Source organism: Taurulus bubalis, assembly GCF_910589615.1.
Source record: "Taurulus bubalis genome assembly, chromosome: 5".
NCBI lineage: Eukaryota > Metazoa > Chordata > Actinopteri > Perciformes > Cottidae > Taurulus > Taurulus bubalis.
Window position 1 is genome coordinate 5140643 of NC_136593.1, and position 26479 is coordinate 5167121.

The window sequence follows — 26479 nt, forward strand, 5'->3', positions numbered from 1 at the left end:
ATCAGCATTCCGCCCTCTCTCTCTGTCCGAACAGGTAAAAAACAAGGACCCCCCGAAAATCGCAACAAAGGTAACCCCTCCATTCATCCATCTGTCCTCTCTGTCCTTCCATCCTTCCTGTTACTCACCCCCTCCTCACCCTCCACTCAGCGGCAGGAGGGGAGTGTCCAGTCCATCTCTCTCTCTCTCTCTCTCTCTCTCTTTCTCTGCTGTATAAAGGGGACGTTCTCTCGCCTTGCTTTACCTGTAAAAGGGTGCAACTCTCAACCTTCAAGTCTTTGACAGCCAATCACAGCGTTCCTGGTGATCATAGCTCCGCCTTTTTAAACTCTGAGCGCGTGCCGGGACGGTTTGAGCACATGGCAAATTCTTTCATTCTTATTTAGTGGAGAAATTGTTCGAGACTAATTTAATTTGAGGGAACTAAAGTATGCGTTTTGCTCTGAGTGAGTGTGTTTAATATTATTCCCGTTGGCACACAAAAATCACTCTCTCACTCTTTTAGTCCTTTGCTAATTAAACCAACTTGTTTTGATTGCCAGCTAAGCTGCCAAAGAATGAAAATGTAGTTAAAAACAATTCACTTTAACTGTGACTTTAAATCTGAGTCTAGGAAATTATTATTCTGTCCTTTATTTCATTTTGAACTGGTTTGCCAGTTGATTTAAAATGAATCAGAAGCTGTTTTATTACCAGTTAATTGTCAGTCGTCGTTGTTTGAAGCTAATATGTCAAAACTTAACTGGTCAGTTTCTCAAATGTGAATATTTTGCTGTCTTTCTATTTCTTCTATGATGTTTATATACATATTATTACTGTCAAGTTGGGTTTTTGGACATTTTCATTTCTATTTTCTGACTTTATAGACTTGTAATAATTGTTACCTGGCACCCTAGTGTGGCTGATGGTATCTAGTAAGTCAGCTAGTTATATAAATATTAACCTGAGATCAGGGCGTCACACTTAATGTTATTTTAAAGGAACTACTTTAATGGAAATTCTCTTTGTCGTGAAAGATGAAAGCCACTCAGCTTAATTCTGCGATGTCGTATTTGTTAGCTAGTTACTATCGAGATAACTAGGTTACGATATAATAATATCCTCATTAACAGCCTGATCTGCTTTGAGGGAGCGTGAAAGAGGCTATCACTGTGTGCTGAGGTTGTTAATATATAACACAAAGTATATTCATTGAGTTCAATATAACATTTTATTTGCACAAATTCAATTATTCTTTGAGAATAATTTCTCTACACAATGTAATTGATGTTCTTGCATGAAACCCAAATTGTCCCATCGCGCTCCACAAATGTAGCTCCGCCACTGAGGCTGCCAGTCTGACCTCCACGGCGTCCTTCACGGGCGCCGCCGTGGCGAAATCAAGCGCTCCCTCGGTGCTTCCCCTCAATATTTAACATCCGAGGGATTTGACTGCTGTGTGTGTGTGTGTGTGTGTCGATGACGTCATCGCTCCAACCTCCAAAACTCGACCAGCCATCCGTCCTCAATGTCCCGTGTGATCCAACACATGTCCAACTTCCTCTGCAAGCTGCCTCACCACACACACACACACACACACACACACACACACACACCGCTCCCCTCCTCCCGACCTCCCACGGTTCGAGCATCTGCTGTGGACAGAATGCTTCTTGATGTACACAGAAAACACACACACACACACACACTCCTTGCTCTTGGATGCTCATCACACTTTTGCACACAGAAATAATTGGCAGCGCTGCAGTCACAGATGACCTCCACTAAAAACACACAGGAACACCTTTTAGTCGTGGAAGAAGTATTCAGGTCCTTTACTTGAAGAGTAACTACACTAAAAGGTATTTCAATCAAAGCACAACACGCCTTCTATTCCTGTTTATTGACTTGAAATGAAGCCGTGAGCACATTGCACAATCTGGTGAACCCGTGTTAACAACACTACTAATTCCCCACGTACATTGGTTTCCACTGGAAAAGGTGCTTTGGGGGCTTAGCTGCTCTTTAAGTAAAAGTGCTAATACCACACTGTGAAGATACTCCACTTTCACCGCCTCACTTAATTACAAGTATGCAAGTGATGATCAGCGGAATTTACTTTGAGAGTGAAATGTAAAAGTATTGATTGTGCAGTAATGTATTTTACTTTTTTTATTTTTATATATATATACATATATGATGTTTCTGGATTAATATTACTGCTGCATTAATGTGTTGCATTTTCTTATGTTAAAGGTTGCGCGGATTTGGACTCCTTTTTTATATTGTTTTGTAGTTTAATCTATAAAATTATCATGTTTGTAAAAATCAGATGAGGAAAACTGCCCCGTTTATGTATCTCAAGAGGGCGGATTATTTTCTCAACCCATAAAAGAAACGCCTTATTGAATTTAATTCAAAATCACCACATGTGCAGGTGCTGGAAGAGACTCTCACTGGACAGGAAGGGGATTAATAACTGTAATATGAAAAGTAACTAAACCTGTAAAACACATGGAGTTCAGTAAAAGGTAAAATATTTCTCTGAGATTTAGGAGAGTAGAAGTATAAAGTTGGATAAAATCAAAATGCTCAATTAAAGTAGAAGTACCTCAAACTCTAACCTGGGTGCAGTATTTGAGTTAATGTACAGTCTCATTCCACCACTGCTCATTCGCCACTTTAAACTCCGTTTTGGTTTCTGTATGTTTTTAGTTTCAACAACAACATTTCCACCATCATCTTTTTTATTTTTTTTTTGTTGCTTCAATGAGTTGTTGATATTTCTTTGTGCCGGCTGGATGTAAAAGCAAGCGGCGGTTTTTACTTCATATTATGTTTCCGTCAGTTTGCGGTGGAGTTCCCCTCCAAAAAACGATGAATGCATCTTTAAATCGAACCCGCACAGCTGGTTAGTCACGCTTCTACTTTCCTGTTTTTCCCATCACTGTAAATAAAAGCCTAACAGCAAAAGGGGAGTATTAGGATTATTTTCATTGACTATCGATCCGCCCGTCACTCTTTCATGAAGCCCAATTCGACATCTCGAAAATCAAAATTCGACAAACTAAAACCCACAGATATTCTGTTTACTATCAACAACAACAACGCCTCACAAAACACGATTTCAAAACAATAAATCATTCATCAAAACGTCTGCCAGTCAATTTTCCCCGTAAACGGGCTGGTTTCTAAATCAACTAATGATGCTCTTTGACTTCTGAAACGCTTTCACAGAGAGACATCTGTGCAGGAAATAAGGACCGCAACAGCGGTAGAAATAACGGCAACGTAGAAGCAACTGGACGAAATAACGGAACGGAAACAATAATAGTGTTAAGAGTAAGGAGAGCAGCAGAGTGGTGAGATCACTCCTGGTGTGCAGGACAACAAGTTAAAGAAGAGCGACTCAGAAAACGCGATTGAATCGGTCCAGCAGGTCATGTCACCTCTCCGCTCTGCTGCTCTCACTTTCTCCTTTAACACCGATACTGTGTTCATTCCCTCAAGCCACTTCTTTGTTGCCTTGTTGTTTCACTTTTCTTTTTTTTTTTCTCTAACTGTTAAATTAGCATTAACGAAACTTCCTGCAGATGTTTCACATTAAAAGCCTTCCAGGAAAAGGTGGTATTTGTCCTTTTTTTTTTTTTTTTTTTTTTTTTTTTAAACTGCTGGAAGGCTTTTAATTTGAAACATCTGTGCGGGAGGTGTTTTTTTTTTAGAAAGCACAAAAACAAAACAACGCCTCCTTGTTTTTGAGAGCGAGTGCAGGATTTAAACTGTTTCCCCCCGTCACACACACACACACACACACATCCCCACTCATGTATTCTATTCTGATGAATGTGACCCAACTGATCCAAACAAGTGGCGTGATGTTTTTTTGGCTGAAGCGAGCTGTCGGTGTGTGTGTGGGAGTTGCACCCTTGCAGTATTAGTGGGCTGTGGGCTGTCGTCTGCTCTGTTTGTGTCTCCTCAGTTCATTTTTTTTTTTTGATTCCTCTCAGTTCTCTCACTGGTGCCTCCTCGCAGGGTGTTGCTCAGGACTCCATGTTGTCTCGTAATCACTGTTTGACTCTGTGACTCTTCTGCAGCCTCCACAGCTCTGCAGCCTCCTCTACCTCCACCTGTCTTTTATCTCTGTCGTGGTTCTGCATCGCTGTTGTTTTTTTTTTCCTCCCCTGAGGTGATCCTTTTGAGTTCGTCTTCTGTTTGTTGACTTGCTTTCTCTTCTTTCTCTTCTTTCTTTTTGGACTGTCAAGACACTCCCTCCCCCTGTGCCCGCCGTGCGCTCTCCTCTCCCATGGTTCAGTGCTGCGCCTGTTTACAGTTCTGTGGTTGGTCAGTGGGTCTCAGTCCTGTCCGTGTGACGCTGTGTCCAGTTAGTTCTATGTTGTGGCTTGTTTTCAGAGCGGACCGTGTGCATAAAGCTCGGCAGCTTCCTGGTTTGACACCGACTCGTCCGCACATTCAGAGTGTCTAAATGTCACGCAGTCACGTCATGAAACCACCTTCCTATTTTTTTTTTTTTTTTTTTATAGCAAAAAAGGGAAACTTCTGATGGCGTTTTGGAATCGAGGTGTCCCAAAAAAACAACATTTAACTCCATGTTAAAGATACAGACCCTGATTTTCCTCCAGCTCCCCAAAGTCTCTGCTCATGTTTTCAATAAAAGGAGCTGTGAGCTGTGAGGAAACGTCGGTCATCGTGGCAGATGAGCCCCCATGCAAGAACACTTTCCTCTTCCCGTCCTCGGTGTAAACCCTCGACGTGAGACCAACCTGTCCTCCGTGAGATTTGGTCATTAGCCTAATCGGCGCTCCGCGAGGCGCTCCGCTCTGCTGCGTTTGCCGACAAGTTTGGTTTACCAAAATGCCCCCCCCCCTCCCCCCCCCAAGAGTGGGGAAAAAAAGAATTTCACGCTTCAAGTCATAAATTAGCAGACAAAAACACAAATTTAGCATTTAAATGAATTCACAAACTTGTTATGCGATCTGGTGGAAATGATAAATCGCTGGATTGACACCACATAACTGGGAGTTGAGTCTTAAATGACACTTTATTAGGTACAGCTGTACAATTCAATGCAGGCCATACTAATAATACTACTGTCATAAAGTTGGCTTTTATGATGCCCATAATGTTCAGGCTTTTGTCTGCCCTGTATGTAAGTGTGAAGGACGCGATGTCGCTCGGTCATTTAACTATGACTTTATAATTTTTTTGTTGGACTTTAACCAGAATGCACTCTGTTGTGCAGGCGAGGCCGATCTGTTTTGTGTCGCACCGTTCAAAGAGCTTCACACGAGCAATAAAGGCACCGAGACGAGATGTAGGAGAAGCACAAGCCGATATAATAAGACGAGATCAAAAGATACACAAATAGGATTTAAAGGGATTAAAGCAAAGTAATTGGCCGCTGAGCGTAGGTTCCCATGTCTACGTCGGTGCTTTAACCACAACCCCTTAACACATTATTAGAATAAAACGTGCTCGCTAACATGCAAAATACATCTCCATATAAAAACTATCACCCTAAACCATTAAAGCCTCACAGCGTTCCCACCATGAACAACACAATAAGCCGCCTGTCCGCCTGTGTCTCCGTACATGAATTAAACAACAGGATAAATCCTTCAATGCAACTTCTCTTCTGTTTGTTCTTGCATGAGGTCCAATCAGTCATTTTGAACTCCAACTTCCTGCTGAAAACTCTCTGAAGAAACGGCACAAAATAAAAAATACGATTACCACGCCCAAACAGAGCAGATTATTCATATTTATGAATGACTTATTTTGCTTTTGGCCGCTTCCAGTGAAAGTTTCTCCAGCAGAAAACCCCCCAAAAAATGAAACCGGCTTCATTACTTCATTCAATTTAAAAAAAGAAAGCTCTTCTCCGTCATCCAGGAATCTAAACCCGCTTTATGTCCATGATCTGTTGGTATTGTTGGTTCCAGGATGTTGACGTCTCCAGCAGGGTTCAATAGGACACACAGGTAGCCGACGCTCCAGAACACTCCCAGTAGTTAACGTCAGCTCCGTTGTTCGGGAGGACAAACGGCACATCAGAGCTCGGATGAGTGTAGGTCTGCTCTGTCTACATTCAGCGCCGGCTCGCATTCCTTTGGTATGGAAATATGACAAACAGCAGTCGGATGCAGGGAGTGCAGCTGAATTCAGCGTAAGCTCTCCTCAGCAGAGATCAAACGAATACAAAAAAAAGCTGCACGTTTACAGCACTACAGTCCAAACAGGATCCAAGCTGATGAAGTGAAATGCAAATACGCAGTTTGTTTATGCAAATGAGGAGCAAAGCCGGCGAAAACCAGACTTCATAACTTGTGTGTGTGTGTGTGTGTGTGTGTGTGTGTGTGTGTGTTATCTGCTGTTCTCTGTTCTGTCTGCTGCTCTTCATTACAAACTGCTGCTCCCAACTTGTCTCTCTGAAAGCTACCTGGAGCTTTTTTTGTTTTTCCCCCATGAATGTTCTGTGGTCATGCATTGATGAGACTCTTTGCGTTCAGCCAAAGGGTCGCCATGTTCCTCTAAGATGTGGAAGTTGACAAAGAGTCGGAGGTCTTTTCTGATCGTTTTCCAGCTTTCCCCTCCGACTGAATCTGTAACGTTTTCTCTGCCTCTCTACCCTTCATCCCCCAAACCACTCCCTCCTTCTTTTTGTTTTGTAACCTATTATTATTTATTGGTTTGATTCATTCACCTTTTGTCGACCCCCCGTCCCGCCTTCCTTCCCTCGTCCTCTGCTCCCGGTCACGTTGAAAACGTCCCTCTCTTCCATCGCCATTCTTTAAACTACACCCGTCTGCCTCTTTCACGATCTTTCATCACCCTCTCCCTCCTTCTTCTTCATCACAAACCTTTTCCTGACCTCTCCTAAACCTCCTCCTCCTCCTCCTCCTCCTCCTCATCTCTTTTTACTCTTCCCCCGGTCCCACCTTCCTCCTCCTTTTTACCCCCCCTACCACCACCACCTTATCAACCCCCCTCCCCCTCCCACCCTCCCAGCCAAAGCCCAGGACGGGATCCCCCTGGAGATCCAGCCGCTGAAGAGCGAGGAAGCCGCCGAGTCGGAGGAGAAGGAGGAGGTCAAGCCGGTGAAGAAGGTCAACGTGACCAAGAAGGAGAAGTCGGTGCTGCAAGGCAAACTGACCAAACTGGCTGTACTGATCGGGAAGGCTGGTGAGGAACACACACACAGACACACACACACACACACTCTGATCATATGAGCTTCATCTGCACATGCAGGACATGTTTAGCTTGGCTCGACGACTGGAAGAAGGGACACTCTTGCCTATCATCAAAAGGGAAAATCCACCTTCCAACAACTTCAAAGTGAAGCCGGGTCAATTTAATTATAGAGCACATTTAAAAACGATATTGATTCATCAAAATGCTTTCAGATTTAGACTACTTTATTGTCCATTAGATATGCATTAAACGGAAATGTGCATCTGGCACAACGATCATGCATCTTCAAGTCTTAAAGTGGCAGTAATAAAACGTGATTAGAGGGGTTTGTCATCACAACGGTGCACGATACTCGGCCGTATTTAACAATAAATAAATAAATTCACTTTAAAGTAAGTGATCGTGTTGGTTGCAGAATGCTCTAAAAGACATACGCCCTGAATTTCTGCCAGAAATGTATTTTATTTTGGCGGAGCTATAGGCTCGCGGTTGTCTTTCAGCTAAGCTAGGCTAACGATGAACCCGATCTTCTTATCCGACTCTGGGGGAAGACGAAGAACAAAAAGGCTTTCCAGAATCGTCGGGTCTGATCCTTCAATAGCACACAAAGTGATCAGGCAGCGAAGAAGCTGAGGGTCTTAATGCACTCCGTTTTATTGGATGGATGTTTTGTTGGGAGCATGACTCATCCCGGAATTGAAGGTATTTTCTGTGCCATTTCAATTGACCTAAATACACTCCGGGGCTTTCGGGACAGGTGTCAGTTATAAACTACTGAAATAGGATTTGGGGCAGAAGGTGAGTGACGGGAGAGGTGAAGCAGAAAGACACAAGCAGTGGATTCCTCTGTTCCACCTGGTCTCACCTGATTCTGGGGTTGCACTCGGGGGGTTTCTGACTCGGAGGCAAATATTTATGAGACCCAAAAACTTTTGGGGGATTATTAAAGAAAGTGTGTGGCAGTTAGGGAGATCTATTGGAAAATATGATATTAATAAGTATGTTTTCTTTAGTGAATAATCGCCTGAAAATAAGAATTGATGCGTTTCCTCCACCTTTTTAGAATGATCCTTTTTTACACCTACATGGAGTAGATCCTCTTCGGGGAGCCCGGCCTTTTAGATCGTAGGCTTTTTTTCATGTTTTCGCGTTAGCCGGCGTCAGTCATCCAACACAGGAGAGGTTTCATTCGGTTGCAATCTGCAACCTCACCGCTAGATGTCGCCAAATCTAACACACTTAAGTACCGAGGCTTCCTGTTAATATTTGGTGTAAGATTCTTCAAATATTGCTTACTTTATTTTGCATCACCGCCTTTTCTAAAATACAAACCAATCCAACTTTTTTTTGCCTTTTTTTTTTTGTTTAATCCGATGCACCACCTGTGATTTCAGTGTGTTTTACTATCTTATATATGCAAATGATTCAAAGGGCATTCAGTCAAACATTAAAGGATAAATGCATTCAGAACATGAAAGCCTGCAACTTTTGGAAACTTCACTTATATATATTTATTATGCCTTTTTTAATTGACAGTAAAGATGGGAAGAAAACGCACATAGAGAGAGTAAACGGCATGGAATTCAAATTTTGTTTCATTGGACATCGGATTGTCCCTGAATGCACCACCAAAAACATAAAACACAGACCAATTGCTGTAATAGGATACCTCCGGTATGTAATTCATATTTCTCTGCTTGTGTTTGAACTCGGCTCCTTCTAACCAGGTCTGATCATGTCGGCTGTGACCGTCATCATCCTCATCCTCTTCTTCGTGATCGACAACTTCGGGATCCAGGGTCGCTCCTGGGTGTCCGAGTGCACCCCCATCTACATCCAGTACTTCGTCAAGTTCTTCATCATCGGCGTGACGGTGCTGGTGGTGGCCGTTCCTGAGGGGCTGCCGCTCGCCGTCACCATCTCTCTGGCCTACTCCGTCAAGGTGAGCGGGACGGGGAACAAAAGGGATTGTGGGAAATGTAAGATTCATGGATTTTTTTTACTCGTCTCAGAATCATGTTCGTTTAAGATTTGATAACTGCATACAGGGTTCTTACGCTCATGGAAAACCTGGAAAAGTCATGGAGTTTTCAAAATGGTTATTTCCAGGCCTGGAAAAGTCCTTGAAAAAAAAAAAAAAAAAAAAAAATTCCCAAAGTTTTGGAAAAGTCATGTAAATGTGTTATATTCATGTGTTCATGTCGTTCATTTACGCTGAGTTTGAAATAATTAATATGCTTTTAAAAGAAAGACGCTCAAAATATAAGCAAGCATCTATATAAATGTTTATTCTTTTAATCAAACTATTGTCTCATTCATTTGTGTCATTTAAGGTTTACTGTCTGCTTTGGAATCCTCATTGCTAGTTTAAATACTACATTTTCTCACTTTTTCATGTTTACACCGAGATTTCCCAAAATGTTTGGTCATGGAAATTTGGTTTAAAGTCATGGAAATACATTGGTCAAAATGTGTATGAACCCTGGAATTATATTCATCCCTTACACTCGTTTACATGTTTACTTCAACTTGAAGGCCAAGTCTTGTAAAGCAAACCTAAGCTTCTGCCCTCCATATTGTAGAAAATGATGAAGGACAACAACCTGGTGCGTCACCTGGACGCCTGCGAGACCATGGGCAACGCCACGGCCATCTGCTCCGACAAGACGGGCACGCTGACCATGAACCGCATGACGGTGGTGCAGGCGTTCATCGGCGACACGCACTACAGAAAGGTCCCCGAACCCGACGCCATCAAGCCAGAGACTCTGGAGGTTCTGGTCAACAGTATCTCCATCAACTCGGCGTACACCACCAAGATCCTGGTGAGGACCGCCGACGACCTGAAGCAAATCTCTTGTTCGCACTTTCAACGTCAAAGCCAATCTGTACCTCTTAACAAACATGGTCGTCCGAACCCTTTTTGTCCCTCCTCAGCCTCCGGAGAAAGAGGGCGGCCTGCCTCGCCACGTGGGCAACAAGACGGAGTGCGCCCTGCTGGGCTTGGTGCTGGAGCTGAAGAGGGACTACCAGCCAATCAGAGAGGAGATCCCCGAAGAGAAGCTCTACAAGGTTTACACCTTCAACTCCTCCCGCAAGTCCATGAGCACGGTGCTGAAGAACGCTGACGGAGGTTTCCGCATGTACAGCAAAGGAGCGTCCGAGATCGTCCTGCGAAAGTAAGACGAGACTGAAAAAGGAGTCATCCGCCGGAAGGGAAGAAGGGCGGCTGGAGTAATGGGCTGACATTTCTCATTTTCTCTTTCCAGATGCTCCCGTATCTTGGACGCCGAGGGTCACGCCCGCGTCTTCAAGCCCAAGGACCGCGACGAGATGGTGCACAAGGTGATCGAGCCGATGGCGTGCGAAGGACTGCGGACCATCTGCGTGGCCTACAGGGACTTCCCCGCCGAGGCCGGGGAGCCCAACTGGGAGAACGAGAACGAAATCCTGAACGAGCTCACCTGCATCGTCGTGGTCGGCATCGAGGACCCCGTCAGACCCGAGGTACAGAGGACAGTTAACCCCGCCCACTCCTTTATCCACTTGGTAGTCCTGTCTGGAGAGTAGTGGTGTTATTAAAGGAGCATCATTGTACATCAATGGTTCAAACTGTCCAGCAGACACACTTTTGTTTAATTTGAGTAAAATTGGATGCCCCGTCTGGGTATTTTATCAACACTGATGTCGGTCAGTAGTTCTCCTTGAGGGTGCCTTCTTGTTTTTAGTAAAGAAAAAACAGGGTTCAAAAAGCCCTAAATATGGTCTTACTTTCGCTTTCAGTGTTTATTTTCCTACATATTAAGATTCCTGACACTTTTTTTTTTTTCTTTCTTTGTTGGCTAAATATTCTTTGCATCAATTGAAATGCATTGTTAGTGTATTTTTGCACAGTACCCTTCCACCAAAAGCCACGCCGTGTTTTGAACACAGAGTATATTTAATATACCGGTGCACGCCATCTGCTTTCGCTGCTGCAAAAAGAGTTCCGGATAAGTTTGAGATGCGCCGCACGTCCTGCAGACGTGACGCAGAAACACTGGAGTTCAGTTTGTTCCCGGGTGAACGGGGAGAACAAAGGGAACACGGAGTGTAACCGATCCGACAGGCTGCTCATAATTATATTACCGGGGAAAATGTTGGGACGAAAACATTCAATAGTCCGTGACAGAGTTGAGATAAAGGAACAATACGAACGGTGGAGTGAGTCGCTGGTAAATGAAGCTCGTAATGAAGCTCAGGCGGCATCGGCGTGGCTGCCCGCTGCGTTAATGTCGGAGCACAAAGAACACGGGCCGGATGTGAAAGCAGGCGACCTGTGACGTGATGGACAAAAACCCGACTGAATATTTGAGCTTTAAGGCATTAAAATGCGTAGTTGCATCCTTGTTGCTGCTTTCCATTCCACAGCAGCACATGTGTAGTTTACGTTTATATAACAGGTCTATCATCATAAATCACGTGACCTGTACGGGATATTGAAGCCAACAGGTCCCAGGTCGAGGCTCCCCTCCGAGTCAATCAAAGATTTGTGTTTGTAAGCAAACACACAACTCCTGTCTGTCTCCCTTGAATGCCAGTTGGAGCCACCTGCTGAGGCGAGGAAGTAGCCAGCAGCTCTGTGATTGCTCACAGATGTCCGTCTGCATCTCTTTCTGTTCACTCTGTCATCGGAGATGAATGAGGGCTCAGTTTGGATGAAGAGCCGCTGCTGCTGGCTGAGTCTCGTCCAGCATGTTGGGGTCTGAAAATGTGACTCTGGATCTGTTTAACTATCCAGACGGCGTCTCTTGGTTTGAAGATGAGTGATTCTCCTTGAAGCCGATCTCCGACCCTCTGAACGCCGGCGCTCATCTCTCAGGTTTTCCCGTGACGTTTCTCTCTCCTCCAGGTGCCCGAGGCTATTGCTAAGTGCCAGCGCGCGGGCATCACTGTACGCATGGTTACCGGGGACAACATCAACACCGCCCGCGCCATCGCGACCAAGTGTGGCATCCTGCTGCCCGGCGAGGACTTCCTGTGCATGGAGGGCAAAGAGTTCAACCAGCAGATCAGAAACGACCAGGGAGAGGTGAGACCAGAAGCATTTGATTTTAATTTCAGGACTGAGCCGTGATGTAGGTTCATCTGGTCAAGTCTCCAACATGTTTACACACATTCGTTTGATCCTGCTGTGGAAATGATCAACTTAAAAACAGGTTTTTGGAGCTTGAATATACGCCTTCCTGAGCAGGAGGAGGTTGCTTCCTGTTCACGTTTGTCATCGATACTGAAAAATTGACGCAACTAATGATCGGAAACCTTCTCAAAAACTACATTGTGATTTTATGCTGCGTTCACTTGAACAACTACTCTGGTTGTTTGTTGCAGAAACTGAGTCTTTTACGCCGAGATGGCTTTCAGGAGACTTATTGATGATGATGTTTCAGTCCAACTTGCTATAGAACCAATAAAGATTGATTGTTTTATGAGGGAACAGAAGAACATATCATCATAAGTATCATATTTTGGATAATTAACACAAAAAAAGCAGAGGAAAAAAAAAGAAAATTGTTTGTAAATTGTTCTTTTAATATCACACAGAAACAAACAGTCTTAATACAGATGTTTTAGATGAGTTGTGACATCATTTATGTACTAATCAGGAAATTTTAGAGCTGGAACAAAATTTAAATGATATGTCAGTGTTCTCTCAAACCTAGCTTTGCATCTTGGCAATGAGCCAAATATTATTTATCATGTATTTATTTCATAATGCCGCTGCTCTCCTTTTCTTGTGACGTCTTCCAGGTGGAACAAGAGCGTCTGGACAAAGTTTGGCCCAAACTCCGCGTGCTGGCTCGCTCCTCGCCGACAGACAAACACACGCTGGTCAAAGGTCGGTTCAGTGTGATGTGTGTCGTCTGTCTTACGGCCGAGTACGTGTGTTTATTTGTGATAAGCCACATGTCATATTGGTTGAACTGCGGTAAACATCCGTGGAGCGTTTAAGTCTTTAAATGAACTTGTTGAAATGTTCTTCCGCTCATTTACATTGTGTTGTTGTTGTTGTTGTTGTTGTTGATCAGGTATCATCGACAGCACGGTGCTGGACACCCGGCAGGTGGTGGCGGTGACGGGCGACGGCACCAACGACGGCCCCGCGCTCAAGAAGGCCGACGTCGGCTTCGCCATGGTAACCGCCTCTTTTTTTTTTTTTTTTTTATATTCTTCACCTCGTCGTGACCGAAAAGAAAAGTCCCCCTTTGAGTTAATTACATTTCTAATGCGGCCATGAAAACTGTTATTATCTCTAAACGTCATCCACATTGGCGCTTGAGTTTTAACGCCGTGGATTCATTATAAGATAGCTGTGAAATGGAAAAATAAATCAATAAACGTGGAGCGTGGAGGCTCATCAGCGCAGAGGGGTCCCTGTGCTTATTCTCCAGGCAGGGAGACGGGTTCTGTCTCTTTTTATTTAGGTTTATGTCAGACAAGGGACGCTTATCAAGGCCGAAATATTCACAATAGTATCCCAATATCTCAAAATGGGCTTTAAGCTCTTAATATTAAAACATACTGGAAGCACTTTCCCTTACGTTTAGTTAAGAGACAAATATTTTCTTCACAGATGACGCAAAAACACACGAATAAGGTCTTTTTAAATAAGGTGATCACAAATCATCCCCTCCTTGAATCCTACAGTAAAATAAAATAGCATCATTGTGTGAGTCTGTCCTTATGATAAAGCCTTCTTTCTTTCTTTTTTACATAATTTTTCTCAGAGAAATAAATCACATTGTGCTCTTCTCTCATATGATGGTGAGCTGGACAACTTTTTCAACTCACTCGTGACGATATTCACGAATATCCCGATAATTGAAATTCACCACAATTTACTTATTGTGATTTACCGATAATGTCCCATCCCTACTGTCTGTCTCATATACAGTAAATAATATTAGTCTTACATCCTGATCTCGCTCCTTTCATCCTATTTAGTCATATGACTTTCTAGTGTTTTAGACATTTGGATGTATTTCTCTTTCTATTTATTTATGTACGTTATGTTGTTTTCTTTCTCACAAAAGCTGTCCCGGAACATAAAGTACTCTCATGCCAAATTATGCCCAACATAGTCTTTAAATTAATAATAATAATAATATATAACCTGCCTGGTTCAAAAGGGGTTGAATGCAGTTGTAAAGCAGCAGCATTTTGGTTTCACCTGAGAAAAAGTCGTTAAAATGGAGCCAAAGACACGGATGGAAACCTGAAGCGGCTCCGCTCGCTGCCCCAGTGTTCATCAACAATGAGCGCGTCAGCTGCTGCTCATCCTCAGACATTCACCGCCGAGCACGACGAGTTCCCCCGAACAAAGGATCAGCTGATATTCTGGGCGATACGGATAAATTAAAGGCGCGGTAAATTGCCTGTGGAGGAGCTCGGTGACATCAGCTGCCTCTGTGTGTGTATGTGTGTGTGTGTGTGTGTGTGTGTTGTTGTTGTGACCTCTGTTTACTGAGGAAAGTCATCCGGACGCCAGAGTGCTGCCGAGCAGCTGCCGCGCAGTCGAACAGCCCGCTGACAATAGTTACTGTTCCTTAAACGCACCACAGAGGCTTTTAAAACCGGCGACCTTTCACTCCTAATGTGTCCCATTTGGAATATTTTCAGTTCACACCCACAGTGTCCCAGCTCAATTATCACCTGGTCGGCTGGAACACAGAGAGCGACCCACCTCCGTCTGTCTGAAAGAGTCCGACTCTGCAGAGAAATGCAGCATAAACACATATATATTTCAACAGCAGCAGGTCTTTCCTCTTCCTCCTCCTCCTTCTCCTCCTCTTCCTCGTCTTACTGCTTTGCAGGAGGAGAAGAATACTGCCGGATGTTTGAATGTCAGTCACATTAAACTCCACGCAAAAATAATCTCCAGAGACTCCAGCTGGATCTTCCTTTTACCGTTGGAAAGAGACAACGCTGGTGTGTGCGCCCTGTTTTAGCTGGAGAGCCGTGTGACTGACACAGCGCCCTCTAGTGGCCGTCACTGATTGTGACGCCAAAGAACGGCGTCCCCTCTCAGATTTGTGTTTGTATGAATATACTTTACTACCTTTAAAGATCAACTCCCAGCCCCTCAGGTTTATCTTGCTTGTGATTGGTGGAACCGATGATACTCCAATTAGATAAAACACGCATTTTATTTGTAGCTTTTTGAGCAGCAGGAACTGTTTGATGTTCAACCTCTGTGTGATTCAGTGACGCTTGTTAGAGATCAAAGATGCTGCATCTCATGCACTGATTCCTCAGATTCGTTCCTCCATCACATGCCGTCAGTTGGAGGACCCGTCCGGCTTTGTTGCCGTGGTTTTTCTCGCCGTCAACGAATCTCATTAAACGCATTGCGTCTCCCGGTGCGCTCAGACACAAACACATTGGTTCCAGCTGAAAAAACAGATCACTAAATGTAGTTGTGTTTCTAAAGAAGGCTCAGTAATTTCCTAAAACAGCTGCTCACTGTGGTTCTTGACAAGCGTTGCTTAAAAAAAGTAGGAGATGAGAGTATTTTCAGTTTTTTTTCTGGCGACCCACTTTAAAAAAATGAGAAAACCATTGCGCCCCAATTCCCAGTAGATCTTATTCATACATCTTTAGAAGAGTGAATTTATGCGTACATGATTTAGTTTTTTCGCCTCAAACTAAATTGTCTTGAAAAGGTAAACCAGCCATTTCAAAGACATATCCGTTTCATGAATCGTGACTTTTATTGTTTTTTATTTGATGCCTTTTTTTCTCCTCTCGAACAAACAGAAAGTACGCCAGACGTTCATTTTAGATTAAAGTGTGCGAACATTCAGGCTCCCTCATGTGGCTCTAAGATGTACTGCGGATATAAAAGTTAGATAAAAGACTATGGAAGAAATTCTGCACATTTATTTGGTATTTGTGGCAGCAGGACGATGTGTGTGTGTGAGTCAAAATAAACGAGAGTGTGTTTCCGTCTTAAACCGTGAACCAGGATCTGATGGTCGATCCTCTCGATCTTTCTTTGCAGGGAATCGCCGGCACAGACGTGGCCAAGGAGGCGTCCGACATCATCCTGACCGACGACAACTTCACCAGCATCGTCAAGGCCGTCATGTGGGGGAGGAACGTGTACGACAGCATCTCCAAGTTCCTGCAGTTCCAGCTGACCGTCAACGTGGTGGCCGTGATCGTGGCGTTCACCGGCGCCTGCATCACACAGGTAGGCTGACGGCGCCGATACCCGCTCACGGAGACGCTGTGTCAAACGCCGGCGTCTCCGTTAAAGGTTTAAAAGCAGAAACTCCTTCATATGGACTCTGGAGCTCAACAGGATGACATCATTCAGTCAAAATGCATTCATTTAAATGTTGTTGTCCTCATGGGTGCACACCATTTATGATAAAAGACAACTTTCTTTTTTGTTATCTCATTTTTGGACTGAATGTTTGTGTAATTATCTTTTAAAAAATACACTTCATTTTCACATAACTCTTTTTTTCTGATAACGGACAGACGTGTTTTTACTCAGAGCAGACCAGAATTACATTTTTTTTAAATGTAAAAGTCGGGTTTACAGTTCAAGTTTTACATTTTTGAGAGCGTCAATGACATCATCACAATGTCCGTGTTCAGCTTCAGAGTGCACTGGAAGGAAATTGTGCATTTTTAGATTCAAATTATTTTACATTTTAACGTTGTCATGCATCATGTGCACATATTTATTTGAATGTTGACAGCTCTGACTCCAGGTCCGTCTGCTGGATCGTCACAGCATTTATCTCAAAGCACTGCTCGGCTCTCTTGTCAACCAATTGATGGTTTAAAAAATAAATCCCCCAAAATACTCAGTGTACTTCTTAGAGAACAGGAGATCTATGATATTTGATGATGAGCCTCCTGCCTCTTGAAGTTTTTACACTGAAGGATGAGAACAGAAAGCTCACTCTGACTTCCTGCAATTGAGATAAAAAGCCAAATTCTCCCTCACAGATTTTAAGCTTTAATATCACCGGGTTTATTAAACCTGATTCACCTTCAGGATGCCGTGGCGCACGCTTGTAGGAGAATCGCTGTTTGCTGAACCTCCTCTGTGGACTTTGAGCTCACGCTTGTGTTTAATGGCCGCGTCGCATTCTGAGGCTTCTGTAAATGTCTTCTTGATCAAATCTCCACAAAAACAAGAAAAGGCGAGTCATTCTCAGATTTCATTTTTTTTCTTCTTATGTGACCGTCTGAGCGCTTTGCGGAGGCGAGGAAGCTGTGTCACTTTTTCCTTTTCTTCTTCTTCTTCTTCTTCATAATGTGTCTCTAATCAGGAAACTAAACTCCTGGAGAAAAAAAAAAAAGTTACTCGCGGCTGTGCATTAATTGAAAGGCTCACAGCTGGCAGGGCCGATAACTAACTCGGCGACAGAGCACAAAGTAGGCTAAGATACAGCCTGAAACCATGGCAACACGTCACCATCATAATCCCGTGATGTACCGGGGGCTCAGCGGGTCCGCGCTCACTGATCATCCGCCGCTCGCTCTCTCTGTTCGGCCGCCGACACGTCGGCACGGATCATTAAAAGATGGTAAACGGATGTATGTCTTTATTGTGGAGCGTAGGTTTGGGTTCAGAAGTGGAGGGGGTCCAATGAAATGTGTGTGTGTGTGTGTGTGTGTGTGTGTGTGTGAATGCTTTTATATGCCTTTAAGTCGGTCCAGCAGACAACACACTGATATAATTGCTTATTATTATGGTACATAACATATTGTGAACAGGAGATCTTTTTTTTTTTTTTTACTCTTTTTATTAAAAAGACATTTTAAATGGCTGGAAAAGCCCGGTAATAAACTTGTCAAATCATATTATAAGGTTAGTCTAAAGCTTAAAGTCTGATTTACTTGCCTCAAGTGATGTCACTTGAGTCGGCGTCAATAGGGGCTGAAGACTACACGTTTTTTTTAATGGAAAGAAAAGAAAAATATGGAGGTGAAAAAGGAGGGAGCTTACCATTAGCAGTAGCTGATATTTGCACACATCCAGGTGCATCGTGGGTAATGTAGGTGTCAGGGTTTGATGAGGGAAAAAAGACTACTGCATCCATTTTTATTTTATTTTTCTTCTTCTTTTTGATCTGTTCATCATGGCAGTCAGATGGTTAAAGCACATGCCGCTTGACCACAATGTTCCTGGTTCTCTCTCTTTCTCTCTCTCTCTCTTTCTCTCTCCGATTGCAGTCTTCCTCGACATATCCGCCCAATAAAGGTGAAAAGTTCCCCTCCAAAAACAACCTGTCCGTCATGAGTGTGATGGTGTTATAGGAGTGTAATGTTGAATCAGTCCTCCTTTAAAATCATGATGGAGACCTGATGCTTTAAGACAAAGACTCTCCTTTCTCTTCAGCTGATGCTCAATTCAGCCTCTTTTTAGGAGAGTAAGGAATTGAATTGCATATGAATTAAGGGGGTCGGTTGGCAGATATGGAGTAAGTGTGTCCTTTAGTCTCCTGAAAATAAGAAGTGTTGTGTTTTTGTCCACTGTGTTGCACCGCCATCTTTCTACAGTAGCCCAGAATGGATAAACCAAACGCCGGCTCTAGACACTGTTTGGTTGCAATCTGCAGCCTCACCACTAGGTGCCACTAAATCCTCCACGCTGCCCCTTTTTAATTTAAGAAGGAAATGTGCAGAGATGGACTTTTTGGTTGTTGCTCACTCAGATTTCCATTTCTTCCTGTACATTAAACTCCCAACTCTTCCTCCTCCTCCTCCTCTTCCTCCTGCAGGATTCCCCTCTGAAGGCCGTCCAGATGCTCTGGGTCAACCTCATCATGGACACCCTGGCGTCTCTGGCTCTGGCCACCGAGCCGCCCACCGAGTCTCTGCTGCTGCGTAGACCGTACGGCCGCAACAAGCCCCTCATCTCCAGGACCATGATGAAGAACATCCTGGGTCACGCCGTGTACCAGCTCGTCATCATCTTCACCCTGCTCTTCGCCGGTGAGTCTCATGCCCTTCAGGCCGGAGACACCAGACTGGCTTACCCTCAGTGGAAGAATCGGTTTGCTCTGTGTGTGAGAGAACTATCTGTTTGTTTCTCAGGCGAGTCGATCTTCGACATCGACTGCGGACGCAACGCCCCGCTGCACTCCCCGCCGTCGGAGCACTACACCATCGTGTTCAACGTGTTCGTCATGATGCAGCTCTTCAACGAGATCAACGCCCGCAAGATTCACGGGGAGAGGAACGTGTTCGAGGGAATCTACAGGAACCCCATCTTCTGCAGCGTGGTGCTGGGGACCTTCGCCCTGCAGGTAACTCCATCAACAACAACCCTTTTCCTCTCATACCTCTATTGTCAAGATGCATAGATTAAAATGAAGGTCGTTAACATGCTAAAGTTAAGGAGTCAGTTGTGAATGATGTCCTCTGTGAACCGAGCTGATCACAAGACGAGATGTGTGTCTGTTTTAGGTCGTAAAACTAAGTAAGTTCCTGCACATTTACCAGTTTGAGAGTCAGCGTGTTGTTTTCCTGTCTTCTCCACGAGCCCTTCGGTTCCTCACGAAGACACACATCTTTACAAATGGCTCACAAATACATGGTTTAATATTTAAAAAAAGACAGAAAACAGCGCATTTGTTGGCGACTACTTTGACGAAGGAACCCGGCGCAGCAGTGAGGCTCATTGATGTGTGTTTAATAGTTTCTGGACAACAATGGGAGCTCTGTGAAACAGAGGGAGGAGATATATCAGGCTTTGGATGCACATGTAATACTTGTTAGAGGATCCATTAGTTGTTGTTTTTGGTTTATTTACACGTGGGGATTTGTTGTCGACGGCTAACGCGTCCCATCTGGTTCTTTTCCCCCTCAGATCGTCATCGTTCAGTTCGGAGGGAAGCCGTTCTCCTGCACGTCGCTGACCATCGACCAGTGGCTGTGGTGCGTCTTCATCGGCGTGGGAGAGCTGCTGTGGGGCCAGGTGAGACCAGAACAGAACCAGAACCAGAGGAGTTCTGTTCTGAGCCGAATGTAAAGAAGGAAAGAAAAGAAAAATCATGTTGATCTCCGTGAATCAACGTCATGTACTGAGGAGAAGATGAAGAGGTGGTGAGGTCTGAGGCGGCAAACTGTTGCCTGTCACACTTGCGCTGCTGCAGCGTTGCCATCCCGACCATCGCCATGGTAATGAGCGAGCAGCGCAGCACATGAAAGCAGCGCGACTCCTGTTTACGAGCGCCGAGGGACAACAAACCCAGCGTGTCAGTCCCTCTGTGGAAACGCACAAACACGGCATCAAATGCAGGAATCTGTTGGCATGTAACCACACACACACACACACACACGCGTGCACACACACACACACGCAGGCTTAGAAAGCATACATTATATAGATACAAAAAAAAGTTCAGTCCCAAGAAGCCTGCTGGGTTCAGTCGGAGGGCAGAGACGGAGAACAGAGACAGAGCGATGCTGACAGAAACAGACTGATCTGAGGTCTGTGGTTTATTTAGTTTCTAACAGAAAGAGACTGTGACACGACTATAAAAAGCTGACGTGCAGCCGGAGGCTTGGCGCGTGATTAACGATAAAATAACATGCTTATAATGCAGCGTAATAATAGCGCTGGAAATAAATGAGCAGGACTAAATGCGTACACAAGAATAATCATGTTTTTTTGTTTTCATTAGTGTTGTATTTGGGATTTTGAGGTCTGTTAAAAAAAAAATTAAGTACCACTTCAGTTTAAGATAAAGAATTTTGCAAAAGGTATTGAGTTGATTTTTACAGGATTTTTATTGTAAAACAAATCTACATTGATCTTTACTGAATTCTTTTGTCAAAATTTCCCTGAAATTGAAGAAGAACTTTTAGGTTCATTGCCGTTATTAAAGGGACTCGCCAGTGATCTAAAGAGACTTTAATTCAGGCTCAGCCGAACAGTGGGAAGCTTCGAAGCTTCATTCATTTGTGTCTGTTCACTCTGTCTATTAAACCTGGTTTTCTGCAGCGTTGCAGATAAAGATTAGGCTTCACTAATCAGCGTTTGCCTTTAATCATTGAGCGGCGGTGCCTCGCACGATCATTACATCCTCTGCTCCGGCGTTTCCCGGCGTGCGGCTCAGCCTCTCCACACTCACACTCGTGTGAAGACGACGTTGTCGGTACCGGTTCAAACCGGCTCGGTAGTAATTAGTATTATACTGTTTGTATGAACACACTCCAGGGGTTCAGACTTGTGTTCCAATAACGGACAAAAGTGACATTGAACATATCTTCTGCTTCATGCATGTTTGTTGTCATTTAGCCTTTTCAAAAACACAAAACGGCGCCACAGACGAGCCATATTCACTAAATTAAGCAATTTATTTAATCCTATCAGTCGCTTTATTCAAATTTAGGATTTTGTAGGACTTTTTCTTTTCTCTTCTGGGTGATGACGTCGTGCAATGTGACGACAGTTGATTTGAAAACATCAATAGAAGATTTACTGAAACCAGATTGAAACGGTAGACTGTCTTTTAGTCCCTGAATAAGTAAAGTTCAAGAAACGCTTGATCCTATACTTCCCATAATGCAACTGGATAAGCATCTATGTCTCCGACCAGTAAACTCAACTTACCAGCAGAGTGATGCGCTAACTTTTCCACTTTTAAATGTTTCCAATCTCAGCTGATCTCGGCCATCCCCACCCACCACCTCAAGTTCCTGAAGGAAGCCGGTCACGGCGCCACGAAGGAGGAGATCCACGCGGAGGAGCTGACGGAGGGCGCCGACGAGATCGACCACGCGGAGATGGAGCTGCGGCGCGGCCAGATCCTCTGGTTCAGAGGCCTGAACCGCATCCAGACGCAGGTACGGCCGCCGGGGCCCAACGGCACCGCCTTACTGACCGCTTTGAGCTTTTTCTGACATCGAGGTCCCCGAGGTGGTGACTCAGATATCTGTCGTGTCAAGAGAGCTGCAGAAAACACCAGTTGCCATGGTGATGCAGGAGGCAGTGGAAGGAAAAATTAGACTTTTTTTTTTTTTTTTTTTTTTCCCGTTTTGCCATCGGTTGTCTCAGGGGTGAGTTGTTGTTCAAACATGGGAAGATGTCCGCTGTCATCTGCAAAAGAAACTTACAAATCTAACTCAGCTGCACCCTCCTCCTCTTCCTCCTCCTCTTTGCCTTCATCTTCCCAAAATCAAACGAGTGTCCCAGAAACAACGGGAGGTAAAGAACTGTGTTTCATCGGGACGGAGAGGAGGGATTCAAATCTCTACAAACATTCCAGACGGTTCATTTATAAAAGCCGTAAGAGTAAGAAGTTTATTATTATAATGTTTTCTTCTTACTTTATCTTCCACAGTTTCTGCAGAACAACAAAACACAACAAGTCGGAAACAAACATCTCGAAAAAAGATTTTTTATTCAATGGGAATTTTGAGATTTAACGTCCCTTCTTAGTTAACTGCATTTACAAGGTATAACGTGAGTTAAGTTACTCTCACAGTAAAGAGTTAAACCGTGTTAAACCTGGGTCTGCTCTGAGGAACAGTGGATTTAAACCTGAGATGAGATAAAGAGGTGACCGAGTTTCGGAGACGTTTATTCCAAAAGAAAGAGCAGTTGTGTGGTCCTCCTCCTTGTTGCCGTGTCATTGATCCCCCGGGGCTCAGCAAGATGCACCGAGTTGTTTTAAGGTGGAAGGAGCAGCGTGACGGTGCAGGATTATCTCCGTCGTCGAGCACACACACGACGGTCCGTTGCACAACGGCTCACCTTTCCTCGAGCGCGGAAAAAACCCCACATAAATCTTTATACATAAGCCGCTGATAAAATGTCTCCACTCAGAGTTTACGTAACTAAAGGGAGAATGAAAACTTGACAAATCCTCAATGCGTTTACTAGTTTAGTGTGGATTCATGTTGCTGAACTCTAGGAAACTACAAAACTCTGTTAATGTTCTCCGTGTATATTTGAAAGCGATGAACCCTTTTATCATATTTAAAAAGACTGGAGCTTCATGTTAAAACCCCGTCCTCCACATTCGACGTGTTCAACCGCGTTAAATTAAAACACGGCGGAGGTCGGATGGGGATGATTTTGAACACGCACAGCAACTGTTGTCCAGTTAATTTCACACTCTGCTGCAGAGCTTCGGCGCAGAAATTAAAGACGGCATGCAGCGTGGGACAAAAAGCTTATTGGGTATTTTTATTCTTCACTCAGTCGGTGTTGGAGCTAAACAGCAGCGTCTTCCCCTGTGACTCATCTCACAGTCTGGGACTCTGCTGTGTGTGTGTGTGTGTGTGTGTGTGTGTGCAGCTGTGTGTGTGTGTGTGTGTGTGTGTGTGTGCAGCTGTGTGTGTGTGTGTGTGTGCAGCTGTGTGTGTGAGTGAGTGAGTGATCCTCCTCCTACTGGATACACTCACTTCGCATTAGCATGTCCACAGGCAGTCCTATTCAGTCCCTATGGGGTTCATTAGCCTCGATGCTAACACCCACCTGCAGTAACAGCAGCCAGCTCTCTCTCACTCACACACACACACACACACACACACACACACACACACACACACACACACACACACACACACACACACACACACACACACACACACACACACACACACACACAGAGGCCAGGTGTTTTCCTCTCAACAGTGGACTAACTTGTACTTATTGTGTCCGCAGGATAAACACATCTGAATTAATAATAACTGATGTCTTCTTCTGTTTGACCTCTGAAAAGACTCAAACTAACAAACTTCTCTGGCATTGCTCTAAATGTGTCCTTTCCAGAAACAACCAATAGTATCTTAACAGTAACTACTAGCTTTACAGAGTTTTATAGTGAGTTTTAGCTCTTTGTGAAGCTGCAACTTCTCCAGCATGCATCTGTTTTCTGAGAGAAAAGGCTGTAAAAGCCCACTTGTTCACGGCCTGCTCTGCAGCACACAGCAGACGGACGCCGTTAGAAACCAACTGGTGAACATGGTGGAGCATTTAGCAGCTAAATAGACCAATATGTATAGTTATAATAGTCGGAGGAGACCAAAGGCAGAGCTAAAAGAGAGCGAACAGTGTTGCTCCATCACTGCTGGATGAGGAAATAAGAAACCGTTTGCATATCAACTAAAATATTACCTTTTTAAAATGAATTATTGACCTGGAAATGGGGGTTGATAAACAACGATGTGTAGTAGCTGTAGTAGCAATCTATCTATCTAACGCTGTAGAGAAAAGAGGAAGCGCTCTCTTTTCTCTTCATGTCTGTGTATCTGTAATATCAGTCTGTCATCCTCCTGGGATGGGAGGATGGGAGGATGGAGGGGGAGGTAACGAAAAAGGCTGCGAGCTAATTAGGTTCTTATCTCTCCACGCTCCTCTTCCTGTCCTCCTCCTCTCTAATCCTGGTGGGCAGCGTTACGCCGCTCAACGCCTCGACAGTCACACACAGAGGGGGAATAATTGGTACAAGCAGCACCTCGCCGCCGAAACTTTTATCAGTCACTCCGAGTGACACATCTTCTCCTCTTTCTCCGCTCCTTCCTCCTCCCAGAGTGCTTTCAGCCGGATTCAAAAGCTCCTTACTCATTGTTGCGTTTCTTTCCTTCATCCCTTCGTTCTATCTGAGCTTCTTCCCATTTAGTCTTTCTCTGACTAAATGACAGCTCTCTCTCTCTCTTCATACCCTTTTTTTCCTGATCTCTCCCTCGACCGCTTCTTCTTGTCTTTGTCTCGTGTTCTTCTGGGTCCATTAACGTCTTCCTGCTGCAGAGCAGACCGTTATTGTGTGCTGTAGGTTACCCCAGGGGAAGATGGGTACCTTCTTCTTCTGTCTGTCCGGTTTGTGCTGCACTAGACATGAGATATAACTGACCTTCAAACTGTCCTGCCTCTTTAAACCCTCTGTAGTCTTTTCCTCTGTCCTGCCTCCTCTGCCCTGTCTCCTCTGCCCTGTCTGCTCTCTAACGGTGTGTTGTGGCTGTCCTTCCTTCAGATGGATGTGGTCTATACCTTCCAGACGGGCCAGGCTCCGGTGCCCGGTGCCCTGCGCCGCCAGCCGTCCGTCGTCAGCCAGCACAATGACGCCACTGCCGCCAAAACTCTCTCTAGCCCCACCCACGTAGGGCTTAGCTCCTCCTCCTCTCTCACCAACTCGGCCGGGGCCCCGCCCCCTGCTGCCGCCGCTGCTTCCTCCTCCACTGCAGGCAGTGAGTCGGTGACCGGAGGCCAGCTAACACCTCGCTTCACCCGGCTGGACTCTTCTCTTTTCCCCTCTGCATGACTCACCAACACTAAAACGCCGTCTCTGTCATCAGCCGCTGTCTGCACAGCCCGAGCCAATCGGAAACATCTGAAAGATTATCTTTGCTATTATTATATTATCAATAACCGTCTGATAGAACATGATGTGACTGACGTGTCCATGTTGTTCAGAGGGAATAATGTAACAGGAAGTGGAGGCAGCATCGAGACGGATGCTGTAGCCCAACGCGCTCATGGTTGTTCTGTAGAAAGAAGAGCTGAAACGACCTCTGAGCAGTAAAACTAGCATCATACTAGGATTTTATCATGACATCATTTCAGTTTTATTATTTTAATTTGGTAATTTGCAGGTCAAAAGACATTTGGTAGTATTTTTCTATAGTGAGAACCAAGCGAAGCTGGATATTTTAAAGTGATCCGCTGATGAAATAGCACCAAACACGTCACATATTGTTTAAAAATAGCACGCCTAAAGCCCAATCTCAGTTAGCTCATTTATATTGGCTGCAGCTGCTTCACAATAAGAGCCTCACAAAAGGGGTTTCCAGCGGAACGCATTTAATGTGAAGCACGAAATGCTCAGTTTGCATTTTTAAGTAATTAAAACAGAAAGTAAACCTCTGAAACAGCTGTAGGGAAATAAATAATTAAGCAGTAATAAGACCCCAAGAGATTCAGTGTGTCGTGACAGCTGTACGTGGAATGATATTCAAAGGAACAGTTCCACATTTTCTGTGAGATAAGGAGATGGGTATTAATGTCACATGTGCAGCTGGAGTCATGGATGTGGTTAGCCTAGCTTAGCATAGAGACTGAAAGCAGGGGGAAACTGCTAGCCGGGCTCTCAAAGTCCAAACAAAATACACCTAGCAAAGCTCGCTAATCAACATGTTGTGTTGTGTTTTTTCTGTGCAAAACTAGAAATGTAAAAAAAAAAACAGGAAGGTCAGTTTTTAGTCTTTTTGTGGAATTATAAAAATATAAAATACAACCAGTTTTATTCTATGAAGCATCTAAAACCACTCAAGG

The 26479-nt window shown here is 44.4% G+C and overlaps 1 protein-coding gene across 1 annotated transcript in view; it reads left to right on the forward strand.

Annotated features, from left to right (window-relative positions):
* The window catches only part of LOC306736602 (plasma membrane calcium-transporting ATPase 2-like), a gene marked incomplete at its 5' end in the record, with an annotated part of 55174 nt that overhangs the window by 18804 nt on the left and 9891 nt on the right, over positions 1 to 26479 (forward strand). Inside the window, 15 exons of the mRNA XM_079218254.1 lie at positions 35 to 70; positions 7006 to 7179; positions 8919 to 9133; positions 9774 to 10016; positions 10129 to 10370; positions 10461 to 10698; positions 12083 to 12262; positions 12982 to 13069; positions 13260 to 13366; positions 16232 to 16423; positions 18975 to 19188; positions 19291 to 19502; positions 20066 to 20173; positions 21865 to 22047; positions 25182 to 25403. Of these exons, the coding sequence (XP_079074380.1) occupies positions 35 to 70; positions 7006 to 7179; positions 8919 to 9133; positions 9774 to 10016; positions 10129 to 10370; positions 10461 to 10698; positions 12083 to 12262; positions 12982 to 13069; positions 13260 to 13366; positions 16232 to 16423; positions 18975 to 19188; positions 19291 to 19502; positions 20066 to 20173; positions 21865 to 22047; positions 25182 to 25403 (2654 nt within the window). The remainder of the gene's footprint in view (positions 1 to 34; positions 71 to 7005; positions 7180 to 8918; positions 9134 to 9773; positions 10017 to 10128; positions 10371 to 10460; positions 10699 to 12082; positions 12263 to 12981; positions 13070 to 13259; positions 13367 to 16231; positions 16424 to 18974; positions 19189 to 19290; positions 19503 to 20065; positions 20174 to 21864; positions 22048 to 25181; positions 25404 to 26479) is intronic.